The following is a 25,228-nucleotide window of genomic DNA, read 5'->3' as shown; positions in this document are numbered from 1 at the left end:
TATACAAAAAAAAAATACAAAAAACCATCTTTTTGCAGAAAAAAGGGAGTATGTTACATTTTTAAAGCTTTTCAGGAGAGCCAAAATAAGGTTTTCAAGTTTTTTCGGGAGCTTTTTCTTGCCTATGAATCTAAAACAGAAAAGATAATACTGTGTGTACACGAATAATGTAATTTGACTGCTTTGTAATTGTGATCATTGGAAAGAGATCGACTAAAAAAATCTTTTTTACTTGATAGATCATTAAAAAAGTGGAATTAATCAACAACAGCCCTTTGTTTTTGTTACGAGACAAAAAAAATTCAAAAAAGTAATAACAGTGATTTGTTCTATATTTATTTCTATATATATAAAAAAAAAATTCGAAATGTTATTCTACAGTTACCATCATAATATTCTTCCTACTGTGCTCCACCCATCTAAAAAAGAAAAGAAGAAATAAATGTAGCCTAGTGTATTCTGACAAAGCATAAACATAAGCCGTTAATCGTTTTTTACTGACAATTAGAAGGGACACAAAACAGCAGTACAAGCAAAAGCCTTGGGATTTACATAACAAAATAATTACAAAAAACTCAAAGCAGGTTCATTTTAATGTAGCGGGCCCAATCCATGTCTGCCCAGACGCTTATGTTAATTTGTGCATTTTAATTAAACTTAAGTAACTAGATCTGAGTCTACAATTTCGTTATATATAATATACACAGCTAGATGACTATGGCTAAATGATATTTTTTCACGACCCGTTAAGGTACAAAAAATGAAGGTTTTTTTGACCACATTGAAACTTCGCATGGTGTTTCGACTTGAAAATTAAATCTTATTCTCTCTGATTGGGTAGATAGGGAGAATGATATCATATGATTGTGCAGGATATCCTCAACTGGCTGTTTTTGTGCTATTGATATAAAATAGTATTTCATAAATAATTTCAATCAATCAATTTTTCGTAAATAGTATTTCATATTTTTCATCATTTACACCAGAAGTCCTTTTCCATGACAAAACCTATAATAACAAACCAGTCTTCCCCAAAATAGGGAACCTTAGTCTTTCTTCAGCTGGGTCTGTATTGAAAGATTTTTCATTCATAGAATACTCTGGGGGATTAAAACCCATTTTGGAACACTCATGTATTACAGAAAGGTATAACAAATCTTATTGAAAAAAACCTAAGATTTTGCTAAGTATTTTAGGAAAACCTACTATTTTTGTGTATATTTGCGCAATTGTTGCGACGATAACATATTTCTAAATTTTTTCGGGGAAATATTTCTCAACCAAAACAAAAGTTTATAGCACGGAATAATAGGTAACATTACTTCTCTTGTTAAAGGCTAGCTTATGACTAGAAATTTCAATATCAATATGCTCTATGCTCCTTTTTTCAAAGATGATCTGTACTTTCAGCACTCCCATACTTTTTTCTTACTTGAAACCTCCTCGGGTTTCGGCAAAAAACGTTGTGCTAATTAAATCCGTTTATGTTGCTATAAAAAATATCACCATGCTCATCATCTTTGTAAGATCTCTACTGTTCGTTGCTATGTTACAAGTCATTTTGATAAAAATATTGAAACTTCGTGTAAATATTTACCATTTTTTAAAAGCTGTATTACTTCCACAATGTAATCCTTTCACCACTATATCCCTCAGATTACTGTGCCAATGAGATCCCAATCATGCTGCTGCAAAGAAATCTCACCAAGTTGATCACAGATTTTGGCGAGATATCTACTATTCGATTGCTATGTAACATATGTTGTTTTGGTCATTGCAGTTAATAGAAACCAAGTAAATAGAATGATATGGACTACAGAAACCGAGTAAAATGGACTTGAAACACTGTGATGGATAGGCTGGTTCTGGTTTACAAATTATTGTGACAGGATAATAGTTTGTCGGTTTCGCAAGGGCCCTAAGAAATCAGGAATCTTCATCTGAAAAGTAACTGCAATTCCACCATTCAGATATTGCTTGAATACCAAATGCCTCCCGTAAGAGAAAAAATGTCATAACAAAACACTTAGCCATTTTCTTCAGTAATAGTCTATAAGTTGAGGATTACTATAAATGTAGATCTTTGCATTCTTTTGAAAAAGATTCCATCCTTTTAGCCGGCAATCAAGCATTTCACACTGGTTTTTGTATGACTTTAAATCTTGAGGGCGCTAAGGATTTTTGTTGTGTTGTTTTTTTTGTCAAGTCAATAAATGAGGTTCATATGAACAGAGCGATTGAAAAGTTAGATCACTAGAATATGTTTCTTTTTCTTCCTTACTTCCATCAGAATCTCAGCTCTCTCCATTTAATGTCAAATGCTCACGAGGCTTCGGTATGGGTAATTCTTTGCAGTGTGAAACTGGTCTCATTACAGATTGCAAGCAGGATGTACCACTCTACGTTTTCATTCTGACGTAATCACTTCAATCTTTGGCAATTAGAAACAACAGCCAGAGGAGTGATATTGGCGCTCCTCCAAATAATAGGGAAAAGCAAATGGCATGTGGCGTTTGCTAGTCTTCCACGCAGCGGAAAGCCTACTACGCTACAAACAACAGATATGTAGCGCTTAAACCCTTGTTTAGTCCCCCACTTTACGACCAAATATAGTCCATAACATTTTTTTTACCAGTGTTGCGAGGCTTCGCCTTTGAGCTTCAGCGCCACTTCACCATATATATAAGGAAAAGGCCTTTTTAGGGTGATTTGAACAAACTCTAGGCATCCAGTAACTTACGACAAATACAAAGAAATAAACACGTAAAACCGCAATACACAATATTCCAGATATGAAACAGAGTTGTGTGTTTACTCGTTCATTATTATCTCACAGCTGACATCATTCTAATGAATGCACACTACGCTAAGTCATGCCTATGCCTGTCTGTACATGTCTGAGACTGTACTATAGTAGCAATAGTACCATTTGAGTTGACTCATTTGGTTCCATCACATTTACGATACTAAAAATTGTTTTATAATGGACAACTGGACGAGAGAACATTTATCAAATATAACTATAATTGAAATAAAAAAAAAGACTATGGGTGATGACTGATGAAGAAATTCGGAATACATATTTGAAAACAATAAAACCTGCATTAAGTACCACTATTGGTACTCATGAGACTAAAATCATGTTTACCATGGTAATCAGTGTATGGAAAAGCTTGGATTTGTAACCCTTTGTTCGTTCTAAGTTTTTTTTTTTTTTTTTTTTTTTTTTTTTTTTTTTTTTTTTTTTTTTTTTTTTTTTTTTTTCAGAACATTTCCTATAGAAAATCATATCCTAAACACTCACTTTGGACAAACACCGTCCATGAAAAACTTCCTTTGAAAAAGAACCCTGAGCGGCTGATTAATCCAGCTCATAACAATGGCCTATACATTATAAAGATCATAGAATTAGATAATTATTCCAAAGATAATAACAATTTATACTTAGCTTACCCTGCACATATTAAAACATTTTGTAAAGTTCTTTTTTAATAGCTGCTTTACCACATAACCTTTTCCAGGAAAACTGTCGCCATAGATGACTTTCTGGCAGGTTGAACAATTAGTAAAGATAAAATTGTCCTAGCAAATCTTCTGGGCAAATTGATTCAAAGAACACATAACAAGAGTTGTGGTGGTGAACAGGAGCTCATTCTTAATGATATAAGAGAGATAGTGTTTCTGCTATTACACTCCTGTGGCATGATTACTAGCTCTTTTCCTTGAAAACATCATACAAATAATGTTAGGGATCACAGAATAGTTCTTTTCTATGACTTATTATTGAAAATACAGTTTCTGAAGGGGATTAAAGGGGGGTTCTTAATTTTGTTTCCTCCATTTATTTGTCACAAAATCTGCTATCTTTGACAAAAGTGAGATTAATTTTATGCTATAACTCTATTGTTCAAGAATCGTTTCTTTTCGAGTTTAATCGTTTTCACCATTTTTAATACATTCTTCTTAGTTTTCTTTTCATATTTACAGAAGTTCTATAAATGTATATTAACTTAAAGTTATCATGTTTTCGTTCTTATTCTAGGCAAGATTGAGCTTTAATCATTCTCTGTTAAAGCCTAATCAAATAAGGTTATAAAGTTAAATTATTAATGTTATTCTGTTTTAAGAGAATTTATCACTAATATATAGATAATAATAATAATATTATAAAAAAAAAATATATAAAAAAATTATAAGAAATACATTATAAAATAAATATATAATAATAATAATAATGATATATAGATAAGAGAGTGTGAAACTGACTGGATTTCACGTATCTTTGCCAAGTAATGAGTAACACTGGGTTTTAGGCGTTGCTTTCTTTTGCTTTTTCTTTTTTTCCCTTTTTCGAAAGCTGGTTGTTTTAGCATAACATTTCAATTTACTGCTTTTGATGAGGAAATAAAAAAGTATAATCAATCATAATATTCTAGGATATCCTCAAGATTTTATAAATTGGCCTTTTCAAATAAGAAAGCATGGGCTTAGCCAGGCAGGAGGGGTTAAGAGACTTTACCCATTCCTGGCCTAGATTTTTTTTTTTTCCCAAGCAGTTCCAATAGTTTTAGATTTTCTTCAGCGTAAAATTATTTTCAAAAGCAAAATTTTAAAAAAAATACATTTGCAAATTTAACTTAATCATCCCCTAACTTTTTTTTATACAAATTGTTGTTAATGGTTGACACCTAAGAATAATAAAATCTGGAAATAAAAAGAAACAAAGAATTAATTATATCCGCGCTACTTACGTTTATACAATCTATTTCTTCTTGTGTTAAAGGTTTTCTCCTGTATCTCATTGGCACTTCAAAATCCTGTAATACTGTTGATGCAGTCATCTTTGGGTTGTTCAACACAACTTCCTGTTTAGGAGCTTGTGGAACAATATTTGGGGTAGCTAAGTATTGACCAGTACTCTCGGGAACTAAAAAATAATATTTTTATATTTATATGAATGGTATAACCACAAATTCTCAAACCATTTTTGTCAATGGTATACCCGGGTCTAGTAATTGGTGCAACTCTATAACATACACTATGGTTGATTGTTAAGCATATTTGAAAAGAAAATTAGGTCTACCTATGGAACTTCAAATACTTCCAACCGGAATTTAAAAATGTTTTTCAGCGCTAAATTTTGTGTTGCTGTAGTATTGCCCCATATTCTTTACGTTTTGTTGTTCTGAAAATTAATCAGTAATCAGAATAAAGTAGCTATAAGAATATTTTTAGGTGCTCCCAGTTGCTGCTAAAGGTGTCATTAAGAACTAGCAATTTATATCTAATCAGGTAGTAAGAATATTCTTTAGATGCTGCTAGTTGCTGCTTGAGGTGTCATTAAGAACTAGCAATTTATATCTAATCAGGTAGTAAGAATATTCTTTAGATGCTCCTAGTTGCTGCTTGAGGTGTCATTAAGAACTAGCAATTTATATCTAGTCAGGTAGTAAAAATATTCTTTAGATGCTCCTAGTTGCTGCTTGAGGTCATTAAGAACTACCAATTTATATCTAATCAGGTAGCAAGAATATTCTTTAGATGCTCCTAGTTGCTGCTTGAGGTGTCATTAAGAACTAGCAATTTATATCTAATCGGGCAGAAAGAATATTCTTTAGATGCTCCTAGTTCCTGCTTGTGGTGTCATTAAAAACTAGCAATTTATATCTAATCAGGTAGTAAGAATATTCTTTAGATGCTGCTAGTTCCTGCTTGAGGTGTCATTAAACTAGCAATTTATATCTAATCAGGTAGTAAGAATATTCTTTAGATGCTGCTAGTTGCTGCTTGAGGTGTCATTAAAAACTAGCAGTTTATATCTAATCAGGTAGTAAGAATATTCTTTAAGATGCTCCTAGTTGCTGCTTGAGGTGTCATTAAGAACTAGCAATTTATATCTAATCAGGTAGTAAGAATATTCTTTAGATGCTCCTAGGTGCTGCTTGAGGTGTCATTAAGAACTAGCAATTTATATCTAATCAGGTAGTAATAATATTCTTTAGATGCTCCTAGTTGCTGCTTGAGGTCATTAAGAACTAGCAATTTATATCTAATCAGGTAGTAAGAATATTCTTTAGATGCTGCTAGTTGCTGCTTGAGGTGTCATTAAACTAGCAATTTATATCTAATCAGGTAGTAAGAATATTCTTTAGATACTCCTAGTTGCTGCTTGAGGTGTCATTAAGAACTAGCAATTTATATCTAATCAGGTAGTAAGAATATTCTTTAGATGCTCCTAGTTGCTGCTTGAGGTGTCATTAAGAACTAGCAATTTATATCTAATCAGGTAGTAATAATATTCTTTAGATGCTCCTAGTTGCTGCTTGAGGTGTCATTAAGAACTAGCAATTTATATCTAATCAGGTAGTAAGAATATTCTTTAGATGCTCCTAGTTGCTGCTTGAGGTGTCATTAAGAACTAGCAATTTATATCTAATCAGGTAGTAATAATATTCTTTAGATGCTCCTAGTTGCTGCTTGAAGTGTCATTAAAAACTAGCAATTTATATCTAATCAGGTAGTAAGAAAATTCTTTAGACGCTCCTAGTTGCTGCTTGAGGTGTCATTAAGAACTAGCAATTTATATCTAATCAGGTAGTAAGAATATTCTTTAGATGCTGCTAGTTGCTGCTTGAGGTGTCATTAAAAACTAGCAATTTATATCTAATCAGGTAGTAAGAATATTCTTTAGATGCTCCTAGTTGCTGCTTGAGGTGTCATTAAGAACTAGCAATTTATATCTAATCAGGTAGTAAGAATATTCTTTGGATGCTCCTAGTTGCTGCTTGAGGTGTCATTAAGAACTAGCAATTTATATCTAATCAGGTAGTAAGAATATTCTTTAGATGCTCCTAGTTGCTGCTTGAGGTGTCATTAAGAACTAGCAATTTATATCTAATCAGGTAGTAAGAATATTCTTTAGATGCTCCTAGTTGCTGCTTGAGGTATCATCAAGAACTAGCAATTTATATCTAATCAGGTAGTAATAATATTCTTTAGATGCTCCTAGTTGCTGCTTGAGGTGTCATTAAGAACTAGCAATTTATATCTAATCAGGTAGTAAGAATATTCTTTAGATGCTCCAAGGTGCTGCTTGAGGTGTCATTAAGAACTAGAAATTTATATCTAATCAGGCAGCAAGAATATTCTGTAGATGCTCCTTGAGGTGCCATTAAGAACTAGCAATTTATATCTTATCAGGTAGTAATAATATTCTTTAGATGCTCCTAGTTGTTGCTTGAGGTGTCATTAAGAACTAGCAATTTATATCTAATCAGGTAGTAATAATATTCTTTAGATGCTCCTAGTTGCTGCTTGAGGTGTCATTAAGAACTAGCAATTTATATCTAATCAGGTAGTAAGAATATTCTTTAGACGCTCCTAGTTGCTGCTTGAGGTGTCATTAAGAACTAGCAATTTATATCTAATCAGGTAGTAAGAATATTCTTTAGATGCTCCTAGTTGCTGCTTGAGGTGTCATTAAGAACTAGCAATTTATATCTAATCAGGTAGTAAGAATATTCTTTAGATGCTCCTAGTTGCTGCAGGAGGTGTCATTAAGAACTAGCAATTTATATCTAATCAGGTAGAAAGAATATTCTTTAGATGCTCCTAGTTCCTGCTTGTGGTGTCATTAAAAACTAGCAATTTATATCTAATCAGGTAGTAAGAATATTCTTTAGATGCTGCTAGTTCCTGCTTGAGGTGTCATTAAACCAGCAATTTATATCTAATCAGGTAGTAAGAATATTCTTTAGATGCTGCTAGTTGCTGCAATTTATATCTAATCAGGTAGTAAGAATATTCTTTAGATGCTCCTAGTTGCTGCTTGAGGTGTCATTAAGAACTAGCAATTTATATCTAATCAGGTAGTAATAATATTCTTTAGATGCTCCTAGTTGCTGCTTGAAGTGTCATTAAAAACTAGCAATTTATATCTAATCAGGTAGCAAGAATATTCTTTAGATGCTCCTAGTTGCTGCTTGAGGTGTCATTAAGAACTAGCAATCTATATCTAATCAGGTAGAAAGAATATATTACTAGCAATTTATATCTAATCAGGTAGTAAGAATATTCTTTAGATGCTCCTAGTTGCTGTTTGAGGTGTCATTAAGATCTAGCAATTTATATCTAATCAGGTAGTAATAATATTCTTTAGATGCTCCTAGTTGCTGCTTGAGGTGTCATTAAGAACTAGCAATTTATATCTAATCAGGTAGTAATAATATTCTTTAGATGTTCCTAGTTGTTGCTTGAGGTGTCATTAAGAACTAGCAATTTATATCTAATCAGGTAGTAATAATATTCTTTAGATGCTCCTAGTTGCTGATTGAGGTGTCATTAACAACTAGCAATTTATATCTAATCAGGTAGTAAGAATATTCTTCAGACGCTCCTAGTTGCTGCTTGAGGTGTCATTAAGAACTAGCAATTTATATCTAATCAGGTAGTAAGAATATTCTTTAGATACTCCTAGTTGCTGCTTGAGGTGTCATTAAGAACTAGCAATTTATATCTAATCAGGTAGTAAGAATATTCTTTAGATGCTCCTAGTTGCTGCAGGGGGTGTCATTAAGAACTAGCAATTTATATCTAATCAGGTAGTAATAATATTCTTTAGATGCTCCTAGGTGCTGCTTGAGGTGTCATTAAGAACAAGCAATTTATATCTAATCAGGTAATAAGAATATTCTTTAGATGCTCCTAGGTGCTGCTTGAGGTGTCATTAAGAACTAGAAATTTATATCTAATCAGGCAGCAAGAATATTCTGTAGATGCTCCTTGAGGTGCCATTAAGAACTAGCAATTTATATCTTATCAGGTAGTAATAATATTCTTTAGATGCTCCTAGTTGTTGCTTGAGGTGTCATTAAGAACTAGCAATTTATATCTAATCAGGTAGTAATAATATTCTTTAGATGCTCCTAGTTGCTGCTTGAGGTGTCATTAGGAACTAGCAATTTATATCTAATCAGGTAGTAAGAATATTCTTTAGACGCTCCTAGTTGCTGCTTGAGGTGTCATTAAGAACTAGCAATTTATATCTAATCAGGTAGTAAGAATATTCTTTAGATGCTCCTAGGTGCTGCTTGAGGAGTCATTAAGAACAAGCAATTTATATCTAATCAGGTAGTAAGAATATTCTTTAGATGCTCCAAGGTGCTGCTTGAGGTGTCATTAAGAACTAGAAATTTATATCTAATCAGGCAGCAAGAATATTCTGTAGATGCTCCTTGAGGTGCCATTAAGAACTAGCAATTTATATCTTATCAGGTAGTAATAATATTCTTTAGATGCTCCTAGTTGTTGCTTGAGGTGTCATTAAGAACTAGCAATTTATATCTAATCAGGTAGTAATAATATTCTTTAGATGCTCCTAGTTGCTGCTTGAGGTGTCATTAAGAACTAGCAATTTATATCTAATCAGGTAGTAATAATATTCTTTAGATGCTCCTAGTTGCTGCTTGAGGTGTCATTAAGAACTAGCAATTTATATCTAATCAGGTAGTAATAATATTCTTTAGATGTTCCTAGTTGTTGCTTGAGGTGTCATTAAGAACTAGCAATTTATATCTAATCAGGTAGTAATAATATTCTTTAGATGCTCCTAGTTGCTGCTTGAGGTGTCATTAACAACTAGCAATTTATATCTAATCAGGTAGTAAGAATATTCTTCAGACGCTCCTAGTTGCTGCTTGAGGTGTCATTAAGAACTAGCAATTTATATCTAATCAGGTAGTAAGAATATTCTTTAGATACTCCTAGTTGCTGCTTGAGGTGTCATTAAGAACTAGCAATTTATATCTAATCAGGTAGTAAGAATATTCTTTAGATGCTCCTAGTTGCTGCAGGGGGTGTCATTAAGAACTAGCAATTTATATCTAATCAGGTAGTAATAATATTCTTTAGATGCTCCTAGGTGCTGCTTGAGGTGTCATTAAGAACAAGCAATTTATATCTAATCAGGTAATAAGAATATTCTTTAGATGCTCCTAGGTGCTGCTTGAGGTGTCATTAAGAACTAGAAATTTATATCTAATCAGGCAGCAAGAATATTCTGTAGATGCTCCTTGAGGTGCCATTAAGAACTAGCAATTTATATCTTATCAGGTAGTAATAATATTCTTTAGATGCTCCTAGTTGTTGCTTGAGGTGTCATTAAGAACTAGCAATTTATATCTAATCAGGTAGTAATAATATTCTTTAGATGCTCCTAGTTGCTGCTTGAGGTGTCATTAGGAACTAGCAATTTATATCTAATCAGGTAGTAAGAATATTCTTTAGACGCTCCTAGTTGCTGCTTGAGGTGTCATTAAGAACTAGCAATTTATATCTAATCAGGTAGTAAGAATATTCTTTAGATGCTCCTAGGTGCTGCTTGAGGAGTCATTAAGAACAAGCAATTTATATCTAATCAGGTAGTAAGAATATTCTTTAGATGCTCCAAGGTGCTGCTTGAGGTGTCATTAAGAACTAGAAATTTATATCTAATCAGGCAGCAAGAATATTCTGTAGATGCTCCTTGAGGTGCCATTAAGAACTAGCAATTTATATCTTATCAGGTAGTAATAATATTCTTTAGATGCTCCTAGTTGTTGCTTGAGGTGTCATTAAGAACTAGCAATTTATATCTAATCAGGTAGTAATAATATTCTTTAGATGCTCCTAGTTGCTGCTTGAGGTGTCATTAAGAACTAGCAATTTATATCTAATCAGGAAGTAAGAATATTCTTTAGACGCTCCTAGTTGCTGCTTGAGGTGTCATTAAGAACTAGCAATTTATATCTAATCAGGTAGTAAGAATATTCTTTAGATACTCCTAGTTGCTGCTTGAGGTGTCATTAAGAACTAGCAATTTATATCTAATCAGGTAGTAAGAATATTCTTTAGATGCTCCTAGTTGCTGCAGGAGGTGTCATTAAGAACTAGCAATTTATATCTAATCAGGTAGTAATAATATTCTTTAGATGCTCCTAGTTGGTGCTTGAGGTGTCATTAAGAACTAGCAATTTATATCTAATCAGGTAGTAAGAATATTCTTTAGATACTCCTAGGTGCTGCTTGAGGTGTCATTAAGAACAAGCAATTTATATCTAATCAGGTAGTAAGAATATTCTTTAGATGCTCCTAGGTGCTGCTTGAGGTGTCATTAAGAACTAGAAATTTATATCTAATCAGGCAGCAAGAATATTCTGTAGATGCTCCTTGAGGTGCCATTAAGAACTAGTAATTTACATCTAATCAGGCAGTATGTAGTGCCTGATTTGGTTATTACAGTGAAAATGTCTTTAAAAAATACCCCCAAAAAAGTAGATACCATTAACCATCTACTGATGGTCTTGATAACTTAGCTGTGAGAAGTTCTTGTCACATGTTTTGTAGTGTTTTTCTTTCTTTAGTTTTTATCTATCAAACCATAGCCACAAACCTTACAAATGGAATGATCAATTTTAATAAAATAATATTGCAATTTATTCTTTATGCTTGAACAACATAAAATCAAATATACAAGTAATTTTGCATCTAATAATATTTAAAGATTCTTTTAAGCAATAGAATGGAGCTGAAATTGCAGGAAAATACATATGATTATTTGAGCACTAAACAACAGCTTTAATTGGAGCAAGTTTTGACCCTCGACATAATGCCTGCCTGTGCAGACTTTCATATTCAATAAATCAAGATTCAGCTCATAAAGCAGTAATTATTTAATGATATACTAACATTTGGCTTTTAAATTTTAATAAATAAGCTAAAAGATCAATAGCTCATGATCAATAACGATTAGCCTTTGATAAAAGAGTTTATTGATAATTTGATAATATAATATATTGATAATATAGCTTCTAATCTCTTTGGCCCATAGATATATTACGTGTAAAAATACAGGTTGTCTAAGTTGTGTTTGTTTGTAAAAATACAAGATAAAAAAAATGCATTGCATTTTATGAGCTGATGAAATTACCAAACGGTAAATTACCACTGGGTAACTTTCCTTGTAATGGTAAGTTTTAGGTCAAACTTACTTGTAAGTTTAATAAGTGGTAAGTTTAAGTTTTTGATGAACAAAAATGTTCTCAATTGAAATAAATCCATCCCTAAGAGAGCTACCACTTCACTAAAATCTACCATAACAAAATTTTTCATTTATCCGATTCAATGCGTGAGTCATACCTCGTTGACCTTAAGCTGATATTGCACTGTCGGAATAAATCTTGGTCATTTTCTGCCTGAGTAAAAAAAAGGAAAAAAAAAGTGGATGCGCAATGAGTCAGTCAATCTGAATAAATAAGACGTAAGACGTAAAATCATAGCAAAGGTCAGTTTAAGTTGGTGAGTTTTTTATTTCTGACTCAAATTTTTTAATTGGCTATCTTTAACTATAGAATAAATGATCAGTGGATTATATACCCGGCTATAATACAGGTAGTAAGGCCTATTAATAAAAAAAATTCCTGTCCAATATCTTCTAATCATGCATTGCAATGGTGACACAGCAGCAACTAGTGCCCAAACATAAATCTTTCCCATCATCTTACTAGACTCTTAATTATTTCTAGATGAAGTGTTGTGATAAGGAGGTTTCAACAAATTAAATTGAATCTTTTCTTTGGAATTAAATAAAAAAAACTAATTTTTTTTAGCTGAAAGTAAGGAGCGACATTAAAACATAAAACGAACAGATATTACTCCGTATATGAAATGGATTGTCCCCTCCGCAATCCCTCGCTCTTTACGCTACAGCTTTTAATTGTTTTAAAAAGTAGAATTGGGGCAAAGAGTCAAACTTTAGCGTAAAGAGCGATGGATTGCGGAGGGGACAACCCATTTCATATACGGAGTAATATCTATTCGTTTTAAGTTTTAATGTCGCTCCTTACTTTCAGCTAACAAAATTAGTTTTTTTTTTATTTAATTTCTGAACGTTTTTGAATTAATACATGTTTGGTTTTGGCTCTCCGCACATAAATTATTAAAATGAAATTTGTATATTAATTCTTTTTTTGGCTAAATGGCTTTCTCTTAGTTTTTATCAGACGATTTTGAGAAATAAGGGGTGGAGAAGGAGGCCTAGTTGCCCTCCAATTTTTCGGTTACTTAAAAAGGCAACTACAACTTTTAATTTTTAACGAACGTTTTAATTAGTAAAAAATATCCGTAACTTAAGAATTAACTTACATAACAAACTTTCATAATCTTATATTTTTATTATGTATACGAGGGGGTTTGTACCCTCGTTAATACCTCGCTCTTTACACTAAATCGTAAGTTTTGTCCCAATTCTTTAAGAATGACTCCTGAATCAGAAAGGCTGTAGAATAAATAGTTGAAATTACTAAAAATACTTTAGCATAAAGAGCGAGGTATTTATCTCCTCCTAAATACCTCGCTCTTTATGCTAAAGTATTTTTAGAACCCCTCATATGCGTAATAATCTCTGTCCGTTTTAAGTTTCAATGCTACTCCTTTCTTTCATTTGAAAAAACGTTTTCATGTTTATTTTTCATTGTTTTCTTATAGTAATGCTAGAAAATCCTGCGCCCTTTTCATTGAATTTTTCTTCCCCCATGACAGATTCCTCAAAGAAAGATCCTCCAACATAGCCCCCTCCCCTCAGCCCCACCTCCAAACAAAATAAAATCCCCCTGAAAACGCCTGTACACTTCACAATAACCATTACTGTATGTAAACACTGGTCAAAGTTTGTAACTTGCAGTCCCTCCCCGGGGGATTTTGGGGGAGTAAGTCATCCTCAAAGACATAGTTATTATGATTTTCGACTATGCTGAACAAAATGGCTATCTCAAAATTTTGATTCGTTGACTTTGGGAAAAAATGAGCGTGGGAGGGGGCTTAAATGCCCTCCAATTTTTTGGTCACTTAAAAAGGACACTAGAACTTTTCATTTCCGTCAGAATGAGCCCTCTTGCGACACTCTAGGACCACTTGATCGATACGATGACACCTGGGAAAAAAAAAAAAAAATAAACACGCACCCATGATTTGTCTTCTGGCAAAAAATACAAAATTCCACATTTTTGTAGATAGGAGCTTGAAACTTCTACAATAGGGTTCTCTGATACGCTGAATCTGATGGTGTCATTTTCGTTAAGATTCTACGACTTTAAGGGGGTGTTTCCCCCTATTTTCTTAAATAAGGCAAATTTTCTCAGGCTCGTAACTTTTGATAGGTAAGACTAAACTTGATGAAACACATATATTTAAAATCAGCATTAAAATGCGATTCTTTCGATGTAGCTATTGATACCAAAATTCAATTTTTTAGAGTTTTGGTTACTATTGAGCCGGGTTGCTCCTTACTACAGTTTGTTACCACAAACTGTTTGATCTTGGTTTTCATTTGGATACTTGTGCTGGCTTTTGCCAATGTTTTGATTTTTTTTCATATTTTATGATCTTAGCCAAGTCTGCCTTAATGTCTTTAGTTGTTTCCCATGCTCCCTATCCATGCACCACTGCATATGTTTATCAAATACTTTTCACCAATCATTGCATTCCTTAGTATTAGGTAAAAAAAGCACTTTTGATTTTTGATTTGTTAAACTGCTATTTTTACCAGCTTTTATTTTGATCAATGCAAGCTAGCCTAGAAAATTTTTCTTTTTTGTTGTTTTTATTAGGTTAAGTTTTTCTCCTATAAAGGCTATGCAATTAAGTATCAAAAAGAAAGGTTTTATATACAGGATTTTATGAATGTAAAATTATTGCAGCTTAAAAGGTCTTAAGGGTAAAATTACATGATGAGTAAAACCATGCAGTTTTCAAATAAATTGCAAAATTAAGCACAAGGATTTGAGCCAGAAAAAAGTCTAGCAATGTGCAAAACACTGCGTTTTTCCAAACAATAACCTATTTGACAACAAATTTTAATGTTTCCACTATCCCTGAATTATCAGGAATTTCCCCAAAATCACCTAATCATGGTGTCACCCATAGTGACTATCCCAAGCAGCACACTGTAGAGTTTGTAGCTGATGAACTGGAACAAGTTGCTATAGTTTGGTGCCCTATTATAACTGAAGACAGAAATGCAAATATAGGGATTGACAACATTTTCCTTGATAATCCTAGTGTAAATAAATTTGCTACCTCATTATTGAAGCAAAAATATCCCCACCGTCAAACCATTGGGTGAATCCCTCACATTTTGAATCTGATTGTCTGAGGTATTATGGAAAGCTTAGACCAATGTGTCAATAATATCTTTAAAATCATCACATTTGTAAGGTCTCATGACATGACTCAAGTTATCCTTAACAAAAAGCAGATTGCACTTCTTGGCAAAACTATCAGACCAGAACTACCAATCAAAATTCGCTGTTTCTAAGGCAGAGGAAAGGAAAATCCAGAAGTACCTGGAAAATAGCAGAGTATTTGCATATGATATGCCACTCGCCCCATCTGCAGTCACTCTACTTGATCTGCCTTTTGCTGCAAACTCACTGACACAGGATGAGTTTATGGATGCAGTAAGTTTAATTAGTGAGCTTGCTAAATTTTCCTACCAATTTTGGAAAGATTGTGATTCATTTAACAAAAGATCTGAAGCTGACTTTGTCAAGGTCTTGAACACAGAACTCTGTAGCTACATCTCCGAAAGTGGCCCATTTTCCAAATCATTGTACTTTGGGCCTGCAAAGGCTGTTGAATTGGGAGCTTGTTGGTGAGCTTGTTTTTTGCAAAGTTGGTGCTTATAGGAGTGGCTGTAAAAATTGCAACTATTTGTATTACTGTAGTTACTTCCTGCAACAGACTCTGTTCAGGTTATGGGCTATTACAGACCCAGGATAGAAACCACACTAAGCATGAAGCAGTGAACAAAATTCTCATTGTCTGTCAGTCATTCAATCGCAACAAAAATGAGCATAGCCATGCAGCTTCAAAAATACCTCAAAATCGATGTGAAAGGCAGGGAGGGAGGTCATGGTGCCATCATGTCTTTCTATCAATAGTTCCCTGCCACATGATAGTGGGGATGGTATGGCAGAAGATGATCTGCCATACATAGCGTTTGAAGATGTACCAGATGAGGAGGAAGAACAGCTACTGCAATAGCCCTAGCTTACCTCTTATTTATTTCTTATAAAAAATTATCTGAAGCCTAAAGTGCAATTTTAGAATTTTTTCCCCTTAAAACTTACAGGTAAATCTTGCACAATAAGCAAGAGTAATAGTGGTGGAATTGATCAGTTTAAATGACTAAACCTAAACCACTATTTTTGCTTCCAAGTCCATTAATACAAACACCTCAAGAATCCATTGTGGGTTGAATGGAAGAAAAACCCTACATTGTTGATAAGCATACATGACGAAATCACATTGTTAAAATCTCACTCTAGTTTCATTGAATAAATCCAATATGTCATGAAAAATAGCATAGCACCTGTCACACATCTTTTTGATAAAAAAGGCTTATTTTATCATCTTGCTAAACTATTCAAAAGTTTGATAGTCTGGCAGTAGTCAAAATATACAATCTTACCAAGAAATACAGAGAAATCTTACCTTTAGGTAATCCAGACTTTCTGAATTTTATAAGAGGGATATGAGGCTGTACTCCCTGCAAAAAAAAACATTATTCACTATAGCTTTTTTTCTTCTATTTTTTTTTCTAATTAGCTGTCTATAAGTTAAGTTTAAGCTTCATCAACATGCCCTGAAAAATCACGGTTGCAGCAGTAACTGGAGTCTAGTTTACTAATGGGCAAACCTTGGCCAACAGTAACTGAAACACACAAGTTTCCAATAGTCTCAATATATTATGGACTCTTTTAGACAATGGGGTTAATATATGGACTGTATAGTTTAGTTTATTTGTACATTCTTTTTTCATTAAGTATACTGTGAATACTTTTTATTTCTACATTAAGTAGTTTCATTCATATGAAACTATAATTTCATTAATAGTCTCATTAATATAGTAATAAGGACTTTACATTAAATAGGTTCATTAATATGAAACTATAATTTCATTAATAGTCTCATTAACATAGTAATAAGGTTAATCTTGATTAATATAATTCCATTAATAGTCTCATTAATACAGTAATAAGATTGATCTTAACCCTGTACTACCAGTAAAGAATAAACTTTGCTATCCTTTTTACCTCTGTCAGATGAATTTTTATTTGTTTTACCTCTATATTTTGAAAACCTTTATAAGTTGAACTTTATGTAGAATGACCTCTACAACTCAAACTGCCCCAAGTCAAATTACAAATAATGTTACTCTGCTTTGATTAATGGTCTCATTAACTATTAATGAGACTCAAAAGTCAAAACAAATTCTGTTTTTGTTTTGACTCCAAAATATAAATTTGTCCCAGCTAGGTGTTTGATAGCTATTTTTGCAACAGATCTATCCTGTTTGGGGATGACATACTTTTGTTTTGTCCAAAATGGATGGCCAAAAAAGAACAATTTTTGACAATTTGTCATCCTTCATCTGTAAAATGTGCTCTAGTCATCTCAACATTCCCCTCATTGTAGATTGAGAAAGCAGGGTAAAACTACATTTTCTAGACAGTTTACTGTTTGAAATACAGTTAGTCAAATTAGCATCAAAAACAACTACTGCTATTAACAGCTCACATGAGTAGCAAGCCACCTAAGGCCAACACAGCTTCACATTCTCCTCCTTCATCATACAGATGACTTTTTGTACTTTATTCTTTTATGTGTGGTAAAAACAAGCAACAATAATGAAATACAAAGGAGTTTTTTATAGTTTATTCTATTAAGGAAGCATCAATAAAGTCATTGAGATGATTTTTTCTACCTTGTTCTATCAAGGAAACATCACCAAAGTCATATGGATGATATTTAATACTTTATTTTGTTACACAAAGAAAAATCAAGAAGTCCTATAGATGATTTTTTACACTTCACTCTGTTATATAAGGAAAACATCAGTTAAATCATACAGATGACTCTTTACACTTCATTATATTAACAAAGACCCCAAAGAGACTTACACTTCATTCTATTTCTAATACACATGACTTTTTAAAATATTCTATAATATAAAGTAAATATTAATAAAAAGCATAGTGAATTCATTGATGCTTTCTCTACATAGCCTAATTACAACTGTATTACCTTTAGCTAAAATATATTCCATGTATTGTGACCATTCTTTCTTGTTTTTCTGCAGAATATATTTGTTATTAAACAAGAATTATTTGTGCCTGATCTGTATTCCTTATTTGAGATATTGCAAATTTTGGTAAAATTCTAGTTAATTGACTTCATGCTATTTCAGAGAGGGTTTAGGTTAGGAAAATGAAACTTTCAGGGATGAATCCACAGACTGAAGTATGTCCTGAGCAGGTATTTTGAAGCAACTACCTCTACTACTTCTCCCTCTAGAGGGCGCTGACCTTTGATGACCTATAAAAATATGTGTGTTATAAAGTGAAACTTTGCAAAATGAATCTTCTGCTTAATTGAAGTACAACAAAATTGTTTTCATCTTCAAAACTTTGCTCAACTCCATTTTATAAGGTTTTAAAGATATACATTTCCTAAATTTTGAAAAAAAAAACATTGATATGGCTCAAAATTCTACTCAAATAACAGGAATTGCATTTTCAGAACTAAAGGCAGAGAAAACACAACTAGTAACTGAAAATTAAGGTAAAATGTTGTTTTGTCAAAATTTCAATAGGTATAGACCTGTCATGTGGGCAAATTTCAGGGCCCTCTAGAGGCAGAAGTAGTGGAGGTGGGTACTTTAAAATACCTTCCTGGGATATACTTTAGCCTTTAGACCCATCCCTGAAAGTTTCATTTTCCTAACCTAAACGCTTTTCTGAGATAGCAAGAAGTCAATTAACTAGAATTTTACCCAAATTTTTACTGTAACTTCTAACTTTGTATTGTAATACATATATTATTGAGATGTATGGCATTACCAATATTATCTAATCATTTGAATTGCTCAGTACTAATTTAACAAGACATGATGTTGTGTCCCTGGATCCAAACCAATATATGATCTGTGAAAGAGAGAAAGATGGGTTTACTAACATAAATAAACAAAACAAAACAACCAAATGGCCCAATGCAGAGCTTTTTTGGGTTTACAAAACCAGTACACATATAAAGAAAACAATGACTAGATGAAAGGTGAACATATCACTTGACATATGTTTCTATTCACTTTCCAATTGTTTAATGGGGCCTACCAATTTCTACCATTTTTCATTGGTAAAAATATGGAACCAGGTGCCACTTTAAAGGACTCAAATTAAGTGTTGCTGAGGAAGCAAATATTATATTTGGAAAGAGGATGAGAATATACGTTAATTTTTGTGACAACCTTCTATCTAGCCAAGTAATGGAAATAACTCCAAATTTTCTTTAAATAAACAAAATTATTTCTAGTTTAGGCAAGCCTAACAGCAAAAACTATTATTTTTTATTTTTTTCTAATTTAGAGAGGTATTTTTCACAAAGATTAATAAATTTTATCAGATAATAGTCAGAAACATCCAAATAGGCCTAATCAGCAAGCTAAATAAGAAAAGGAATATGAACCTAGTTTGTATTCTAATTGAAATCCACATCATACAGCATTAAGCTTTTGGATAGGAAATTTATTTACTAAAAACAAGAAAATATCTTACTTTAAAGGTTCTCAAAACAGCAGTTGCCATTTCGGAAAAGTAGCCACGTATTTTGTTTTTAAACAATCTGCGCCATTTAAATATTTGCCACGATTTATGAGAATTAACTATCAAAATTTCCCATTTGCAGCCACTTTGGGTGCACGTTGTTTTTTTAGTTTTCTCATATTCTGAGTTTGGTTGTGTGATTTTCTTTAATATCAAATACCTTTTTGACGTTTCTCCCCTTTTTTCCAAAATTAGTTTTTAGAATTTGTGTTGCTTTTTTCTCGAACCTTTTTGACAACTTAAAAGGCCACTATAAACTTTAATTTCCATTCAAATTAGCCCTTTTCTGATTTTCTAGGAAAGTTTGTTCAACACGGTCATCCCAGTGGGTAAAAATAAAATGTGTGTGTGATCTTTTTTCTTGAGTAAAATGCAAAGTTCTATATTAGTGTTGATTGGAGCTTGAAGACTTCAAAGTAGGATCTCCAAATATTATTAATCTGACGCTGCGATGCTTGTCAATATCATTTGCTTTTTTAACGATGTTTCTCCCCTTTTTCCAAAATCAGGAAAAAAATTTCAGTTTCCAAGCTTTCAATGGTTAACGCTATGGTTATAGAAATTGATATATTTGGTCTAAGCACCAGAAAGCAATTTTGTTGCTGCATGGAATGTTATCGAAACTGTCGATTTTAGAGTTTATGTTACTTTTTTCTAGAACCTTTTTGACAAAAATAAAAGGGCCGCTATAAAGTTTAATTTCCATTCAAATTAGCCCTTTTCTAATTTTCCAGGACCATTTGCTGGAAATATTCATCCCTGTGACAAAAATAAAATGTTCTCTGTGATCTTTCTTCTAGGATAAAATGCAAAATTCCACTTTTGTGTAGATTGGAGCTTGAAGATTTCACAATAGGATTCGCTGATATTATAAATCTGATTCTGCGATTCTCGTCAATATCATTTGTATTTTTGACGGTGTTCGTCCCCTTTTTCCAAAATCAGAAAAAAATTGCAGGTTCAAAGATTTCAATGGTTAACGCTATAGTTACAGAAATTGATATATTTGGTCTAAGCATCAGAAGACAATATCGATGTTGTATGGATTGTTATTGAAACTGCCTTTAAAAGAGTTTATGTAGCTTTTTCCTTAAGCCTTTTTGGCAACTTAAAAGGGCCACTATAAACTTTAATTTCCATTCAAATTAGCCCTTTTCTGATTTTCCATTATCATTTGTTTGACAGGTTCGTCCCTGAGGGTAAAATTAAAATGTGTCTGTGATCTTTTTTTCTAGGATAAAAAGTAAAATTCCACATCTGTGTAGATTGGAGTTTGAATATTTCACAGTAGGATTCTCTGATACTATGAATCTGATACTGCGATTCTCGTCAATATGACTTGCCTATTTGGGTTGGGGGATGTTTTTTTCCCAAAGATGTGGCTTATGAAATTATGTATAATTGGCTCACGTCTGGAAAGAATATTTGCAAAATTATTCCAGTGATTGTATTTAGCATTTATTATAGTCCTCTTGAGATCAGCCTCTGCTTGTAATTTAATTAAATATGTAGCAGGAGACATTTTTTAGGTATGTTCTCCTAGCTGCCTGTTTTGTTTTCCAGTTAATTTGGCACTCTTTTGTCCACCATGTCTTAGAAGTGTGTTTGGGGATGGTTTTTCTGGGTGTTGTATTGGGGATAGTATGACTATCTGCACTTATTAGTATGAATGCCAAAACTTTAGCATGTGTGTTAGCTGTTACAAGTGAAATATATGATTCCTGGGTGAGACTTATATCTTTAGCTTATTTTTCTTCATCATATCTTATTATACTTCATCACTAAGCTTATTTTTGAAGATAGTCCAATTTGCTTTAGTGTTGATACGTTTAGGGTATCTAGCAGAATTTTAGCTGGTTCACTTAACGAGGAAACTAGGGCAAAGTGGTCTGTGCAAAGGTTATCAATTTTCTTTATATAAATTTTATTCAGAATATATATTGACCCAATTTGTAAGTCAATTGTTGAAAACTTGCCAATTTTGGGTTAAAATATGTATTTAGATTTGGAGGGGTAGCTACTCCTAATTCGGTATTATTTAATATCAAACTTTCAGCAAACTTAACAGCTTTATTTGCTAGCTAATCCTCCCACAGGAGGCTCCGGACATTAGAACCTCCACAAATAATTATGCTTATATTAAAAGTAATTATATAACTGAAGAAATCCATACAATCTATAGTTTGACTGTTAGGGTTATAAAAGCTTATTATGTAAGCTTTCGTATTATCCAGCCAAACATTGATTCCAATTGCATCACCATCATTTAAAAATTCTGGAAAGTTAATGCCACAAAATTTGATGCTACTATTTATTATTAAGGCTACACCACCCCCTTTTCTCTCTGAAGACCAATCCTTTCTCAAGATAGTACATCTATGAGACTTTGTTGGTTTTTAGTCAAATGGTTTTCCTGAAGGCAAGCAATATCACTGGAATTATTATTCATAAATGATCTTAGTTCATTTAACTTATTTTCTGAAAGTGATCTTACATTCCACTGAAGTATTGAGACGTTCTGCTTTGTTGCTTTTCTTTTCATATGACTGTGTGTCAACATTTACCTTTGCTAGGAGTAAAGTGAGATCATTATTTTCTTGGATAAGCATGTGATTGGGTAGGTATATGTTTGCCAATTCATTTATGATCTTTGCTTCCTGTGGCTATTATAGGCTCATAGACTGAACTGCATTAGAGCTCAGTATGCATGGGCATATATTATTGTTAGCTTATTCGGATTTTCATCCGGCTCGTCATTAATTAGGGGAGTAATTCCTGGTAATGCTCTGATTCATTTCTACTTGGGAGGAGTGGCCAGACTAACCTCCTATTATTGGATGCGGAGGCTGGGGTGTTTTGAGGAAAGTGGGGGATGCTTGTTGCTTTGGTAGGTTGGGTACTCTTTGAATGAAAGTATTGGGTGGTTTCGTAAAGGGGGTTTGTTTTGGTGTGATTGGGCTGTGTTTGCTTCCAGAGCTACAAATGGGTAAGGTATAACTTTCTTTTGTTGCTATTTGGAGTGTTAGTGTTCGTTTTTTTATATGCAAGTTATAATGCTTTTTTGGAAGAACCATGGGGGCCTTTGCAGTTTATAAATGTAGGCTGGTCATTTTTACGATTTGCCATTTCTTTGGAATGGGAACTTTCACATTTACTACGGGAATGTAAGATTCCACATCATTTATTTGTTGTATGTCCTAGTTTTAGACATTTTTCGTATTGGATTGGTTTTGGCTTTTAGGACTTGTGAGATTTCATTTGTCCAAAGAGGAGCATCTGGCCTAGGATATTGTTTTTTTCTCTAAGTGTGAATAAGAAAGACTTGCTTGACTTTTGGCCACTAGTATCTGGTTTTCCAGTTAGGTGACATTTGCGACTGGGATTAGTTTACCAGTTCTGACAGAGAACCCTTCCTTTGGCTCCTGAATAGGTATTTCTGGAGGGAAGTAATACACTACTATTTTAGTTGGGTAGTGGTATGGGTTCCATAGAGTAGACTTTGTTGGAATGTTAAGAAGGGTTTTTAAATTAAGTAGCACGTCTGATGATTTAAAATGTTGGAGAATTATTTGCAAAGATCCATGACGGTTAATGTTTAAAGACAACATTGATTTTAACAGTTTGAAGATTGCAACCCTTAATAGAGCTATCTTATTTATCACAAAAGGGGTATCAGGAGAAATTTCTAAGTATATTCCAAGGTTTTGTGAAGGAGAAGTTGTAGCAAGGGGAAGGAAATATGATTATCATACTATACGATAAGCAGTTATGTGCCGCACGGACTGATGATAGGGACCATAGCGAATGGTTCAATTTGAAGTCTAGTGTCCGCCAAGGATGTATCCTTTCCCCAGTGCTATTTACAATTCTCATCGACTATATGCTTCGAATATGTAATTTTAGAGGTGGAATCCAACTGATGCAAAACCGCACATTCTTTGACTGTGATTTTGCTGATGATGTAAGCCTCTTATCTCATTTAATGCCTCTTATCTCATTAATATGTCAATCAGTACACAGAAAACAAAAGTCATGCGAAACAATGTCAATACCTTACCTGCCCCACCGATCAAAGTTGGATCCGACGTACTAGAGGAGATGCAATAGCTGAAATACCTTGGTAGTGTCTTTAAATGTTACGATAGCCTTGGGTGGGAAATTACCACACGCATCGCATGCAGAGGAATTGCCTAGAATAAACTAAGAAATGTGTGGAGGAGTCCAGTATACTCCCTAAAGCCGAAGCTCCAGCTTTTCAATACTGACGTCCTCTTCATACTAAGGAACAGCTATGAATCGTGGGCATTGCTTACGCAGCTGGAAAAACGAATCCAGAGTTTTGAAAACATCTGTCTTCGGTGCATTCTTGGTATCCAATGGACTGATAAGCTCATTAAAGCCTCTACATGTGAAGAACCAAGTCAGCCGCTCGTAGTCGATAGAATTGTGACTAACCGATGACGTTATCGGGGTCACATGGTGCGTGTAGGTAAAGGCCGCCTACCCAATGATGTGTGGTGTTGGCTTTCTTCCAGCATCAGAAGAAGTAGGCGACACAAGGCAACACTAGGCAAATGCCTTGAGAAGGATGCTGCGCTATTGAGAGGGAGGGAGAGAAAGAGCAAGAGAGAGAGAGACTTTTATTTTAAAAATGACTTACACAGCGCGTGGCGCCGAATTTGCGCTTTAAGTTCTGAGATCGTCGCTCGAAGAGCTTTGGTCAAAAGCACAAGAGAGGTTGTCTTGAAGAGGAACCGTTGTTACCTTATGCGCCAGTCGGTGTGAGAAGACTTGAGTCTAAGCAAGCACTTATTATAACATTAAAAATAAAACGAAAAATTACAATGAAATGATGTCTTGAACTGATGACCTTTCAATAATTAATATAATTATATATCAAGTATTCAGTTTAATTTTATTAGTTTTTTCCAAGATTGTTCAATACACATATAGTTTTTAGTAAAACATGATCTTAAATTTAACATGGCCTTTATTTTTAGTTATCTTTGAAAAACTTCTTTTTCGGAAACTTTTTTTAATTAATATGTAAAATTGAAAATGACAATCTTTAATAGATAATATTACTAATATCAATGATTAATGATTATAGTGGGTAAAGACAAAGAGGGAGATCCCATTAAAGACATTTTTAGACTGTTAGTCAGAAAATTAAACAATAATGGTAAGGTAAAGGTAAAGGATACGGCATTAGACTTTACAGTCCCTACCGGCGGTGCTGATCTCCGTTTCTTGGCCCTTCAGCCAGGAAGTGCAATGGGGGGTTGGGGGCCAGCCATCCTGTGCTTTCACACACCCTTCCTGTTTACCTGTTTACAATAATGTCATTCCGAAATTTTAAAAAAGTATGGAAATAACAAAATTGAATAACAAATTTTCTTAAATATCATAGTTTCATATTTAATTTTTATAGTTCGTCTGATTCTTTTCATTGTTTTTGTTTACCGTAATGTGCTATACAGTGGGACATTGCATGAATTCTTGAATATTTTTTATACTTAATTTAATCTTTA

At 33.3% G+C, this 25,228-nt stretch overlaps 1 protein-coding gene across 1 annotated transcript; it reads right to left on the bottom strand.

The window, feature by feature from the left end:
• Positions 1-314: 314 nt before the first annotated feature.
• Positions 315-19,782, bottom strand: LOC136027192 (uncharacterized). Its single transcript, XM_065704210.1, has 4 exons — positions 19,650-19,782; positions 16,528-16,582; positions 4,752-4,927; positions 315-419 (listed from the first exon to the last, which is right to left on the bottom strand). Exons 1-4 carry the CDS (start codon positions 19,677-19,679, stop codon positions 402-404), a joined length of 279 nt encoding a protein of 92 aa, XP_065560282.1. The 5' UTR covers positions 19,680-19,782; the 3' UTR covers positions 315-401.
• Between the last annotated feature and the right edge of the window lie 5,446 nt (positions 19,783-25,228).

This window comes from Artemia franciscana, chromosome 1 (genome assembly GCF_032884065.1).
Source record: "Artemia franciscana chromosome 1, ASM3288406v1, whole genome shotgun sequence".
NCBI lineage: Eukaryota > Metazoa > Arthropoda > Branchiopoda > Anostraca > Artemiidae > Artemia > Artemia franciscana.
Note: the sequence above shows the minus strand (reverse complement) of the source record. Positions and strands in the feature narration are given on the sequence as shown.